The 13,455-nt window shown below is 40.7% G+C and overlaps 1 protein-coding gene across 2 annotated transcripts in view; it reads right to left on the reverse strand.

Annotated features, from left to right (window-relative positions):
• The window catches only part of PLCB4 (phospholipase C beta 4), a 326,177-nt gene that overhangs the window by 65,555 nt on the left and 247,167 nt on the right, over nucleotides 1–13,455 (reverse strand). For both annotated transcript variants that reach the window (XM_084622532.1, XM_084622531.1), the window contains exons 20-25: nucleotides 11,265–11,365; nucleotides 9,332–9,367; nucleotides 5,687–5,828; nucleotides 4,943–5,027; nucleotides 4,595–4,719; nucleotides 2,279–2,330 (exon numbers count right to left, since the gene is read on the reverse strand). In XM_084622532.1, coding sequence (XP_084478658.1) covers nucleotides 2,279–2,330; nucleotides 4,595–4,719; nucleotides 4,943–5,027; nucleotides 5,687–5,828; nucleotides 9,332–9,367; nucleotides 11,265–11,365 — 541 coding nt within the window. The remainder of the gene's footprint in view (nucleotides 1–2,278; nucleotides 2,331–4,594; nucleotides 4,720–4,942; nucleotides 5,028–5,686; nucleotides 5,829–9,331; nucleotides 9,368–11,264; nucleotides 11,366–13,455) is intronic.

Genomic DNA, 13,455 nt, shown 5'->3' on the forward strand with positions numbered 1-13,455 from the left:
AACCTTCCATGTACTACGCATATTACAGAAACACTACTTTAGAAATGTTCTGGGGCATATCCAATATTCCACTATGTATCTTAGATGTCAGGGAGGCAGACAGAACTGTTCAAGCCAATGACTGACCCAGGGGTAATTTTTTGTTTGAAAATTTCTTTTGAAAGTAAAACACGTTTTAAAAGTATGAAGGGAGAAGCAGGGAAGCATCAAGTGGGGTTCATCTAATTTCAGTCCGCACCTAGGCCACCTTTTTTTGTTGCTGCTGAGAAGGTCACAACTGCTCCATTTTGGAAAAACCAAGTGGTTTGAAGCTTGACTGAGAAACGTAACCATTTCCTGGGAAATCACCAGACACATTCCCATGCTTGTATTTAATTGTTGTTCACTGCTTTAGTACAATAGTACATGCTGCTTTCTTCAATTTTTTATTATTCATTATTTGTATTGTGATAGTGGCTTGAGGCCTCAACCAAGTTGGTACCATCCCTAACAAAATGGGGCCCCAGTCACATAGTAAGAGACAGTCCCTGCTTCAGAAACCAGATAGACAAGACAGACAATGGGTGAGGGAAAGGAGATATATTACCCGCATTTTATAGACGAAAACCTTTTCTAAACTTCCATCCACTAGGTTCATACAAACTATTTCTTTCTGGATGCACTAGTATCCAGAATTAGACATCACCAGTAAAATCATATAAGGACCATCTACTTTTACAGATATTGAACATTTAGTGGCTATAACCAGTGCACTACAGCAAACAAATTACAACTACCCACCAAAATATAAAGGCTGATGTATGCAAATTCTCTCTACTGCTGAACATGCATGCAGGATACCAGATAAATGAAAATATAAATCTTATAGTGACAATTACAATAGTGAATACCAAGAATCCTATTACTGAAACAATTGTCTTGTTTTCACAGTAATTCTGAGGAAATTTAATTAGATTCTGGTCTCTTGTTTTCTAGCTAACTTAATATTTGCTATGATTCAGCAAACTCTTTCCCCTTCAAGTACATTAACTCATCACTCCCTTACTCATGAAGCCACAAAGATAGTGTTTGAGAAGATTAGCATCAATCAAAACAGAAGCAGAATCACCATGTATAAAAGAGTAATGAACACATACGTGCGAGACAGAGAAATGTGATGCATGGATATCTGCTGTGCAATCTGCTCTTTCATGACAAATTAGTGGCTACCGTTTTTTGTTTGGACACAGCCCTGCATCAGTTTCAATAGTTGCCCATAAGTTCAATGTACTTTTCTTTTTGCTTTTATTTTCCAAAGACTACAATCTACTATATACATTAGCACACAGCATGTCCAAGTAAACTCAGATTTCTTGTGAACTGTATAGTGACTCTGCATTCTGAGCCATGTTTTTAAAAAAGGATTCATAATTAAAAATGAAGATAATTTAATTAACTCTGCACGTGCTTTACATAGACTTTAAGGTCAGAAGGGACCATCATGATCATCTAGTCTGATCTCCTGCACATTGCAGACCACAGAACCTCATCCACTCCTGTAACAGATCCCCAACCTCTGCCTGAGTTACTGAAGTCCTCAAATCATGGTTTAAAGACTTCAAGTTACAGAGAATTCACCATTTACACTAGTTTAAACCTGCAAGTGACCCATGTCCCATGCTGCAGAGGAAGGTGAAAACACCCCAGGGTCTCTGCCAATCTGACCTGGGGGAAAATTCTTTCCCAACCCCAAATATGGCCATCAGTTAGACCCTGAGCATGTGGGCAAGACCAGCCAGACACCAGGGAAAGAATTCTCTGAAGTAAACCAGAGCCCTCCCCATCTCCAGCCATGGGGGATTTTTGCTACTGGCAGTTGCCAATGGGCCACATGCCATCATAGGCAGTCCGATTACATCATCCCCTCCATAAACTTATCAAACTCAGTCTTGAAGCCAGTTAGGTTTTTGGCCCCATTGCTCTCCTTGTAAGGCTGTTCAAGAACTTCGTTCCTCTGATGGTTAGAAACCTTCACCTAATTTAGACTCTAAACTTGTTTCATGATCTTTATAATTTGTCACACAAAATCTCTTCTATCTCATTTAATAAAATTGAGTGTGGCTGAAAAGTATAGTAACCACACTACTTTGCAAGCATAAATCAACCCCAGGAATTCTGCTCATTTCTATTCTATACCTAGCAGACAATTTTTCATTTGTAACACATAATTAGAAGTGACAAAGTTCTATAAAAACCATATATGATACATAGTGAAAATAGTTTAAATAACTTTACTTACCCGCACGATCCATTATATTCAAATTTTCCCTGATTCAATTGCATTGCTAAATCTGTCAAGAGACAAAAATAACTGAATACCCTGTCTCTGTGAATAAGGCAGATGTAGAGCAACCTTCTTTACAAAGGGAAATATGATGCACAGGGTTTTGCCCAAGAATGACCACTTTAACTTAGGGTGATTTCTACGCACTCAACTAGAAGACTTCGGATTTCTTTACAATGGTAACCTCTTTTTTTATCCACCACGCTAAAATCTAATGTGCATTAAAAAACATAGACTATAGTTACAAAAGTGTTAGGCCCTGATCCTGCAAATCACTGGGGCCCTGTATGAGCACAAGGGTCTGCCTGCATGGATCAGTTTACAGGATCGGGGCCATAGAGACTACTGGAACTATTTTCAGCTCAGATGCTTATTGGAAAGTCTGAGTATTATTCAATTCATTTATAGAGCGCCTATCCACAGATCTTCTTTATGTTAATCACATCAAATGGGTCTTACAAGTCCTCTACTCCAAAGTCCTCTGTTCAATGCCATATAGTCTATCACATCACATGCTAATAGGTCTTCCTTTATTAAATTCTAGTGCTTCTTCCTGGGTTGGCTTTGCTGTCATTTGTCTTCAGTCTTAATCTGTTGGATTCTTACCCACCTATTTGTCAGAACTGTGCTTTACTTGACCACACCATCTGAGCCTGCATTCTCTCAATTTTTTGATTATGGATGTTACTGTGAGCATGTCTCTGACATATACATTCCCCACTCATAGATCCCAACATTTGCATTTCCATAGAGCAGATCATTTGCTCATGTGTCGTCTTTGTTGCCCAACTCTCAGCACCATACCTTATAACTGGATGGACCACTGCTTTATAGACTTTTCCTCTTCATCTTACTCATCTCCATCTGTCACATATTGCACATATATCCACAGACACAGCCAGTAAATACATCAAAAAAACCCTTAAAATTTAGCAACATAAATTTTTCCTTAAAATTTCCAATCCCACACTTGGCCTATGAAAAACTCCCCCCCCTATTTTTAGTGATAACTCTGGCCTCCTTTCACCCACAGAATTTTAGGATTCTGCTTTCAGACAGAGCTCAACCCTTGTTTGAGCTTCCCAGAATGCACATCAGAAACAAAGCTAAACTGCCTCCACAACACAAAAGTATGGGATTTTGAATACACACCAACTAGCAATTTCCTTACTTGGTAGCACCCAGACTTAACACATCAGCCTTCCAAAGTCTATCTCGTGGGATGACTTCCATTCCCTCACCTATCCTCCAGACTCTTAGCATGGCCTTCTGACAGAATACTTAACAGAGCAATGCCGCTTTTTCCCTATAGTAATCATTTACAACACAAAGGGCTGTGAATGCTGTGAGGGGATGGGTGCAGACCCAGGGAGAAGGGTAAAATTTGCACTGCCTCCTTTACCCCCACACTGTGTCTCCTTCTGGACTGATTTACAAGCAATACTTATACGTCTGCGTGCAGCTCTCTCTAGTCTCTTTCAGCTAGAAGTCGATAATGGCAGTGATGCAGAGCTTTGTGGAAGAGGAGTTGCAGAGGAAAAATGGGTATGATCATTACAACTTTCTGAAGCACTGAAGACATCACCAAGGGGAAAAAATAAGAACAAGAACCCTTTAGGTTAGAAGAAGACAATGGAAAGATTGGTCTGGCAAGTACAGCCAAATATGTTTCTTGATTCAGTGCAAAAACTAATAATTATATGTTTTTCCCCCGCCAAAAGGGCAAACTAGCTATCTCTCATCTTAGGAGAGAGCCATGTAAGCTCCCAATCTGCCTGCCTGTCACGACCCTAAGTGGCTCGCAGTCGTATCCCATTTCCAAGTGCTAACGATGAGATTTGCCAGTAATTGCTTACTGGTCTAGAAATATAGCTGACGTAATTATTATTATTTTCTATTTTATCTGGTGTGTCCTTCCAATGTAGTGTTCTCCATGGAAGCCATGCATTTCGTTGTTGCACAGATAGGACTTTTGTGAAGAGGGTGGTTATTTTATAAACTAAAAATTACATCACTCTTACATTTATTTGAGATCCTAAAGTGCCTTGCTAATTATTTTTGCAAATAAAAGGAGACTGAATTTTCTTCCATGCTTTTTTCAAAACAATTCTTCCTTGTCTTATGCCTCCATGATTCCGTACACATCATCATACTGTTTAGCCATATGTCTGTTTCTTCAAAAAATGCCAGGAGGAAATCTGTGGCATCTGTTTGAGTGTTCCTGGCCAAGCCTTTCTCTGGAATTTAGGTTCACTGGACATAACTGCCTACCTGGGGTCTGAAAGTTCAGTGAGACCATCTGGCAGCCAGCGTTCCAGAAAATTTGAGGCATGTAATTACTGGAATCCACTCGGCCTCCCTTGGGGTATATCCGACTCATTTGTCGTTTATTATAACTATGTAACACGTTAAGGAAAACGAAATAAAAACAACATAGAGACTTCAGATCATTTACTCATACCATTATTATTTCTTATATGCTGTATCCTATTTTCCATGCCCCCGCGTGGACAATATTGTAAAATCAGAACTAAATGATTTTTGTATATAGGACAGATGTCTACTGGCTAACCAAAAATAGAACTGGTATTCAGTATACTACTTTTAATAGAAGGATACTTCACAAATTCAATTGCATGTGTCTTCAAATACCCTAGTCCAACTGATTCATTAAAAGAGGACATATTGTAATGAATATTGCGTTCTAGAACAATAAGAAATAAAATCCATTTTAAAATACTGAGTATAAAACAGAGCAAAATACAAAACCATGTAATAAATACTATGCAATGTAGTAACACAGATCTCTCTGTTTTTCCACTACTTGCCATTTTACAAAACCAAATTATATTTGAAATAATCTTAACTGATGTTTTCTTATTTGTCATTCTCTTCTCTCTAAGACCATTCTTGTGAGCCATCAAAACTTGGCTTTTATATTTATGAAAACGCTGCAATTACATAAAGAGCAATAGTAGTATAACTAGATACTAGAAGTAATACGGTACATGTTTAGGGTATTTTATATATCACAATAAGCAAACTGTTGACCTTTGTGACAATCACATTTATCCTATGTTAGTGAAAGAGTAAAAAGGTCTACAGTACAGGATCTATTCTTTGCAATGTTAACTTAATATACTTAATAATTCAGTGCCTCCCTGTGGTGACAAATGGAATAACAAGTTAATTCTATATTCCAGGTAAGTGTTCTGTAAATACCATACGAATGGAGTTTACGAAACTACAACAAGAATTTTAAACGGATTATAAAAATAGCAAATTGGATATAAGAATCATTACACAAAACTAAGTAGAAGTAAGAAGACAAATACTGTTGTTTCATTCAACCTTGTATGTTACCTTCTGCTACATGGAAACCTTGAAACTTTACGGGCTGAGCATAGTTGATCATGGTTGATAAATATGGATGTATATTGGTTGTCGCACCCACATATTTGTAAGATGCCATCCATGCTTGTTCATCTTCAACAGTTACTATGCCCTGAAAGCACATTTAAAAGTATATCCACTAATCACTCTTTTTTGCTCTTGTTGGAGTTTTCAATGCAATGTAAAAAATGATGCCTGTATCTCCAGAAGTTAAAATAGACACATAATGACACAAAACAGTTGCACCCTCAATGCTGCGATTCGGGTCGATTCAGTTATTGATATATGCAGAACACTCAATGTTAATGGGCATCATGCATGAGGTTTGATAGCAGAACAGACTCCTAATTAGTGAGCAATATTATATGCTGTTAGTAAAACAACATTAGAATCCAGGATATTGATTAAAAAAAAGTCAAAGGGGACTGAACAATACTGTGGGATAAAGCCCTGTCTTATCAAATAGAAGCCTGATCTTTTTAATATCAATTACGTCAGAGGGGGGTACCTTTGAGGCTGCTACCAAGTGGATCTTTGGCATCATCAAAACTCAAATGAGTGCCATTGATAAGCCTTTGTGGATATGACCAAGACTGAAATTATAAGGGAATTTGGGAATCAGAATTTGACCAGACTAACGGTGTTCCATGAAACTGACAAAGCTGTGGAGAAACGGGGGGTGGGGGGGCACAGCACACTGTGCTTGGCTGTAGACAGTGATATAAATTTCTTTCTGTCGTGTGCATAAACATCCACCATGCATATAGAAAAAGTTGCAAAATCTTCTTAGAGATATCCAATCTGCAGAGACTTGCAACAAGAGTAATTTCTCATGTGATTACACAGCCCAAATACATAGCAACATGGGTTGAAATAAAATATTTTATAGACTAGAAGAGGCCTGTGTCACACTACACTAAGGTCTTTACTACTCGCCGGATCGGCGGGCAGCGATCGATCCAGCGGGGATCGATTTATCGCGTCTAGTCTAGACGTGATAAATTGACCCCCGAGCGCTCTCCTGTCGACTCCTGTACTCCAGCTCTGTGAGAGGTGCAGGCAGAGTCGGCGGGGAAGCGGCAGCAGTCGACTTACCGTGGTGAAGACACCACGGTAAGTCGATCTAAGTACATCGACTTCAGCTATGTTATTCACGTAGCTAAGTTGCATAACTTAGATTGATCCCTACCCAGTGTAGACCAGAGCTAAGAAAAAAATAATCACACATACTGATATCGAGTGGCATCTTTCTGTTCAGTTTCTTGGCTCATTCTGTTCTGCCAATCACTTTCCTTCACTCTCCCTGACTACCCAGGACCTTCTTTATAAAGGCTCTATAAAGAGCACCAGAATGGGATCTTCTCTTGTAATCTGTAGCCCTGGTTAGGCCTATCAGTATTGTCATGTGGCCTACTATGTCAAGAAGAACAAACCAGAAGGGAATTTAACCCTATGCATGCTTCTGCATCCTGTCCCAGTGAATTTCCTGATACAGTACATCTTAAAATACATCAGTATTGTAATGCAGCTTTTCATGTTCCGAATGCAATATAGCTCTGTTACAAAATATTTTTCTATGAGACCAGGAAACCATGAATAACTGCAAATATTGCAAAATCATTTTTTCAGGCAAGGAGCCTCTGCACTAAACACTAAAGAATGACAAAAGTAACTCTACTGTACCCCTAATTACTGGACATCATTAATTTCAGGGGAAAGAGAAGAAAAAGCAAATCTATTTACCAGTATTATGCCATATGCTTGTGACCTGCATTATGATGCAGACACATATTTAAAGAAATAAATAGAATGACACTACCTTATTCCACAGTCTGGTTGAAACACTGAGGCCTGGTCTCCATGCGAAAATTAGGTTGGATTAACTATGTTGCTCAGGGGTGTGAAAAATCCACATCCCTGAGTGACATAGTTAAGCCAACCTAACTGCCGGTGTAGCCAGCATTAGGTTGCTGGGAGAATTCTACAATTGACCTAGCTACCGCCTCTCTGGGCGGTGGAGTACCTACACCAACAGGAGAACCCCTCCCACTGGCATAGGTAGTATCTACAGTGTAGACAACCTCTTAGGCTGACAAGGAAGGACATTACCTGCCAGTTACTGATTGCCTCAGGGAATTGAGTGACCGCGGTGAAGCCCATGTTGTCTGGTTTGCAGTTCACACTTAAATTAAATTTTCCATGGTCCATATAATCAGACCCATACTTTATTTTAACATGGTTAATAGGGCCCGATCCCACAGGCAGTCCACAGGAAAGTCAATGAGTGTTTCACATGCAGAGGGGCTCACAAGATTGAGCTTTTGATATGTAAAACACTAACACTGACATTTTGTAGCAGTGCAGAATATGACTTTATCATCATGCATTTTTTGTTATCAGGTTAATTTTTACCAGTCTGCTGACTACAAATTAAAACAAACCTCTTTAGGTCTGTAAGCCATGATTTTTCAGACGTGACGAGTAATTTTGGATGTCTCAATCTGGTGGGAGGCCAATTTGAGACATTTTAAGGAAGCTTGATTTTCAGCAAATGATGAGCACCTATCCTCTGAAAAATCAGGCTCGAGGTGCCCAAAGCTGGCCACCCAAAATCACTAGTCACTTTTCACAATCTTGGTCCTAAAGTGGATAAATGAAAAAATGCAGTGGGACAGAAATCAATGAGCGTTTGTATCCTACTACAGGAGAACAGGGCCCCAGGACTATAACCACACAATACTCTAATGACACAAGAGTTCTCCTAGTTGAGGACGTTCCAAGGCAATCTACTGATTATTAACTGTAATATATTCACTTACACATAATTTGAAGACTAAAAGGTCTGGCTCTCATTGCAATATCCACAGCAGTGGATCTAGGATTTCAAAACAGGACTGTAGGATTTGGGAATAAGAGGACGGGATGCCACTTACAGCCATCCCCCCTGAGCTGAAGAAATGGTTACCCTAACATATGGCCTTTGTAGGGTGCTGGAGTGAGTTAAGGATGAAAACAATCAGGATCCCTGTAGACCCGCATCTCAAGAAAAGCAGCAGAACTCTCCTAAAAAGACTGAAATAAAGTGTGGTCAGGAATGTATTTAAATGACAGAAAGGAAGAAATGCATGGAGACAAGCAGGAGGAGGGAGGAAGGGAGTGAGACTAACAGAAGATATTCTTGGTGGAAGGTAAATGCACAAATCCCAAGGAAAAGAAAAAGGAGGAAAAAGAAAAAAATAAAGAGAGATAAATAAAGTGGGGCAGGATGAAAAAAATGTTGGCACGATTTCTGCCAATCCCTCTGAAGGGATCACACTTTCCCAGGCACATGAAATTGGGGTGTAATTGTTTCTACTGGGATCAGATATTTCTAAGTGAGGGCAGGTCATGCAGCCTTCTTTTCCCCCCATCAGTATTATCCCTCAAAACCCTGTGAATAGGGGGAGTGGGAAGAGATGGAACTACAACCTACTGGCCGTCATTACAAGGAGAAAGGAGACACAATGTGCAAAGAAATAGAGTGTAAAATGTTTATACACTTATGAATGTATTTTAGATAAAAATGTTTATACATAAAGAAATATAATAGAAACTACATAACATCCTATGTGTCACCTTTTTATTGTTTTCTTGTTCAGAATCTTCCAAAGCCTAAGGAAAAAATATATATACATTACCCAAAGAAATTGCAACATGAAACATTCCTAGTTATAAAAGAAAACCCTCAAATGGTTAATGTACTTGGCAAAAAGTATATCCCCTTCCAATTCACTATACGGTTCATCTATCAATTAACTCTCAAAGGTTTGCAGTATCTTTCAAATTCATATACAAAAGGGGTGGAACGATATAGCTACTAGTATTGGGAGTAGAAAGGAGGACATCAGGCAGTTAAGTCCAAACCCAGTTGTAGTGTCATGCGGGGAATGGCAGAAAGCTCATGGGGAGAGATTGAGAGAGAGTGCGCACACATGAAAGATCATTTGCCATCCTATATTCAGGGTGACCAGACTTTGAGGGCATTTGAAGATATAAGAGTTGGAGCTGCTCTGTACTTTGTGCTGTAAATGTCCAAATACGGAAGAATGCTGCTATCTGCCCCAAGAGATTGCAAGGTTACTTGCCACTAGAGTTCCATTCACTGAGTGACTCCCTGTGCTTTCTTCCTTCAATTACAAGCTGCTAGCACCGAGAACCTTAGACAGGAAAAGAGTGACTTGGCTCTCAAAGTATGTACAGAGAGAATCACGATTTACTGTCAAGCTATAGATCAATGAGGGAGCAAGGAGGGGCTCATGCAGAGAATGGCTGACCACTTGGAGTAACCAATAGGGCAGTTGGGGGCCTGCTGGTTTAATAAGCAAAACAGCCCTACAGCAGAGAAGGAAAATCTGCAGTTCATTCGGAAGCTCTGTAAAGGTCCTGAAGAAGCAAGGATGCAAACACAAAGCAAGCAGGCAGCTCTGATTATTTGTGGTTCTGCTTGAGAGATAGGTTGTGAAAGGCAGTGTGTGCAGCAAGGAGAACTTCCACCAATCGATATTTCTAGCTCAAACAAGAGCCACAGCAAGCCATGCAGGAGAGAGAAAGACTAGAATGCTTCAATGACAGAGGAGGATGGTACGGTACCTTAGTGACAAGCAGGGTCTGGTGCCTTGGGTGCTAGCATGGCTTAATTTTCAATTCCACTGTACTGTATCTAATTATGGACAAGTGCTATACCAAGTAATGTTCGCTTACCAAGTACAGAATGTCAAACTACTAAGATAAGGTGGTGGAATCTCCATCCTTAGAGGTTTTTAAGGCCTGGCTTGACAAAGCCCTGGCTGGGATGATTTAGTTGGTGTTGGTCCTGCTTTGAGCTGGGGGTTGAATGACCTCCTGAGGTCTCTTCCAACCCTAATCTTCTATGATTCTATGATAAGTACCAGTGGAAGAATAAGCCCTTGTGGCCAGTCTGCCTGCTGAGATCCCAGTGCCATGCTCTCCAACTGGGGCTATTTTCCTGCTACCCTGTCTATGTCACTGTTTCATAAACGCACAGCAAGTGGAAGTGGGTGCCTGCTATTCAGAGAGCACCAGTACAAAAATAACTGAGGAAGTCTCTGAGATAAAGCATGGGCTGAGGCCAAGCCAGGAGGAGTACAGGAGTGACGAAGCGGATATTCACCCCACAGTACGGCTCTTAAATTGTGACACACAATTCACAGCCAGGTACTGTTACGTAGGCAGGAAACTGTTGGCAGCCATGTCTAACAATTTTTGGCCAAATCCTGTAGGCTGTGCACAGTGATTTCCCAAGTATAGCTCCCATTTGCTACCATAGGAGTTTTGCTTGAATAAGCAGAGCAGGTTTTGGCTTGTTAAATTTTATATCACCATGAATTTAAGTGTCAGCAGCTCTGCTAGAAAAATCCCTGTGTGATTCATACTGTATTTTCTCCTACAGCTAACACATAGTGTGATCCTTCCGTACAATGAAAGGTCTTTCCCAGCCATCTCCATGGAAAAATCTTCCAACGTGAATATATGTCAGAATTAAGCCTACCTTTTTGACGCTATTGGCAACCGCTTCTTTTTGACTCAAGTCATCTGCAGAAAGCTCAGTTCCAAATTTTAATTCTGGATGGGCTTCTTCTTCTTGATCAGCTACACAACAATGAAAAGGAAGGAAATGAGCGTGAAAAACATAGCAGCAGATATTTTTGTGGAACTAGTTCAAAAACCATCACACCAGTGTGAATTGGCTCATTTTCTAAAGTGAGTAAAACTAAGGAAGTAGAAAGATTTCCAACAAGTAGTGGATGTTTAAAGTAAGTCCCTCAGATTCCTTGGTTTGCTAGCTTTTATCTAGTAAATACTAACACCCATTCAGTAAAACGGCGTGTAAGAATAAATCTGTGGATGAGACATAGATACTGAGAGATAAGTTTAGCATATTCTTGGAAAAATCATGAATTTGGCATAGGAAAATGTAAAAATCAAGGGCCTGGGGTAACAAAATGAAATGAAGCCAGGGCTCTTTAAATATAAATTCAAAAGTTTTGGTGCCACCATTTGAGTTCTCATACGCCTACACCCACTCTCTTTCCTTTTATCCTTTCTCTTTTATACATGGATCTCTCTCATTTATTTTCACAAATTGTTAGTGGTTTCAAAGGAGCCAATATGGTCTCTTATGTACAGACTATTTTAAAATGTATTTATCTGTTTAGATTTAAATAATTAAAAACGATGCCTATCCAAGCCTCTAGGTGCCCTAACACATAATTACTAAAACAGTAAAATCCCAGCAGCATTATAGTAATCACTTCAACAGGAACTCAGACAGCCACTTACAGAACATTCTTTCTACCCCTTCATCATCTAGGAAACCCCCTCAGCCCACTCCAAAACCCTGCTGAACACGTGTTTTTTGCAGCACAGGTGGCAAATCACCAGATCTGGGATACTTCAGACTAAGTGAGGGAGCAAGTTCCAGACTCCTGACCACTCATGGAGAATGCATGAACAACCTGCCCTTCTCTTTTATAATGAGGGGGATCTGGCTCAAGCACCTTGCTGACCGCAGCTGTGGCATGGGGAGAGAGATGGCCCCTCACGTAGGCCAGTCCTGGGACATTTAGGACTTTATAAGTGGTTATAATCCAAACACCATAAACTCAACCTAGAGACCAATAGGCAGCCATTGCCAATCCTTATGTCATAAACTCCGCACATGAAGCCCCACTGAATAAGTGGGCCACAGCGCTCTGCACCAGCCTCAATCCCCAAATAATTTAAAGGTGCAGCCCCGTATAGAGTGCATTGAAACAGTCCAATCATGAGGTAACAAAAACAGATAACACCGACAAGGTCCACATCCAAAAGGAAAGGTTTGCAGCCTCCTAGCCAGGTGCAGATGGTAAAAAGTTGTTTGGGTCACTGCTGTAATATGAATGTCCCACAGCAGCGGAAGGCCTAGAATCACCTCTGAGTTGCAAACACAAGTAACTAATGGCAGACGTACAGCCTCAGCATAAGAGGCGGATATTACCTCTGCCATCTCCTCCAGCTGCTTTCCCTGGCAGCCTCATTGCCTCAGTCTTGTCTGGGCTGAACTTCAACTGGCTCACTCTGATCCATGCTCCAAACTCAGCTGGACACAGGCTGAAGCACTGAACCACATCATTCAAGTTGGATGAGACAGACACACACAGTGGGGTGTCATCGGCATACTGACGACAACGCACCCAACACCTTGTTACTGACCCTCCGACCAGCCCCAGATACAGGTTGAACAGACCAGGTGACCAAATGGCACTTTGCAGCACCCTGCTTTTGAGAGCTTCGAAAGAGGAGCAATTGCCCACAACTACCCGTTGAGATCTCTCCAAGAGAAGGGAATGGAACCAGCGAAGAGCAGCTGCCTCTACTCCCACCAGAGTCCGCAGGCAAATCAACAACACCTTGTGATCTATGGTACTGAAGACAGCTGATAGGTCTAATACCACCAGCATGGACACCTAGGGCTTGTCTTCACTACGGGGCTACATTGGTGTTGCTGTGATCAATGCAGCGGTGTTGATTTAGTGGGTCTCACGAAGACATGATAAGTCAATGGGAGAGTGCTCCCACCTCAATGAGAGGCGGAAGCTACCTCAATGGGAGAGCGTATCCTGCCAACATAACATGGTGTCTATACTGCCCTAAGTCGATGTAAGTTATATTGCTCAGGAGGGTGGGTTTTTTACACCCTT

Source organism: Lepidochelys olivacea (assembly GCF_965140295.1).
Source record: "Lepidochelys olivacea isolate rLepOli2 genome assembly, chromosome: 3".
NCBI lineage: Eukaryota > Metazoa > Chordata > Testudines > Cheloniidae > Lepidochelys > Lepidochelys olivacea.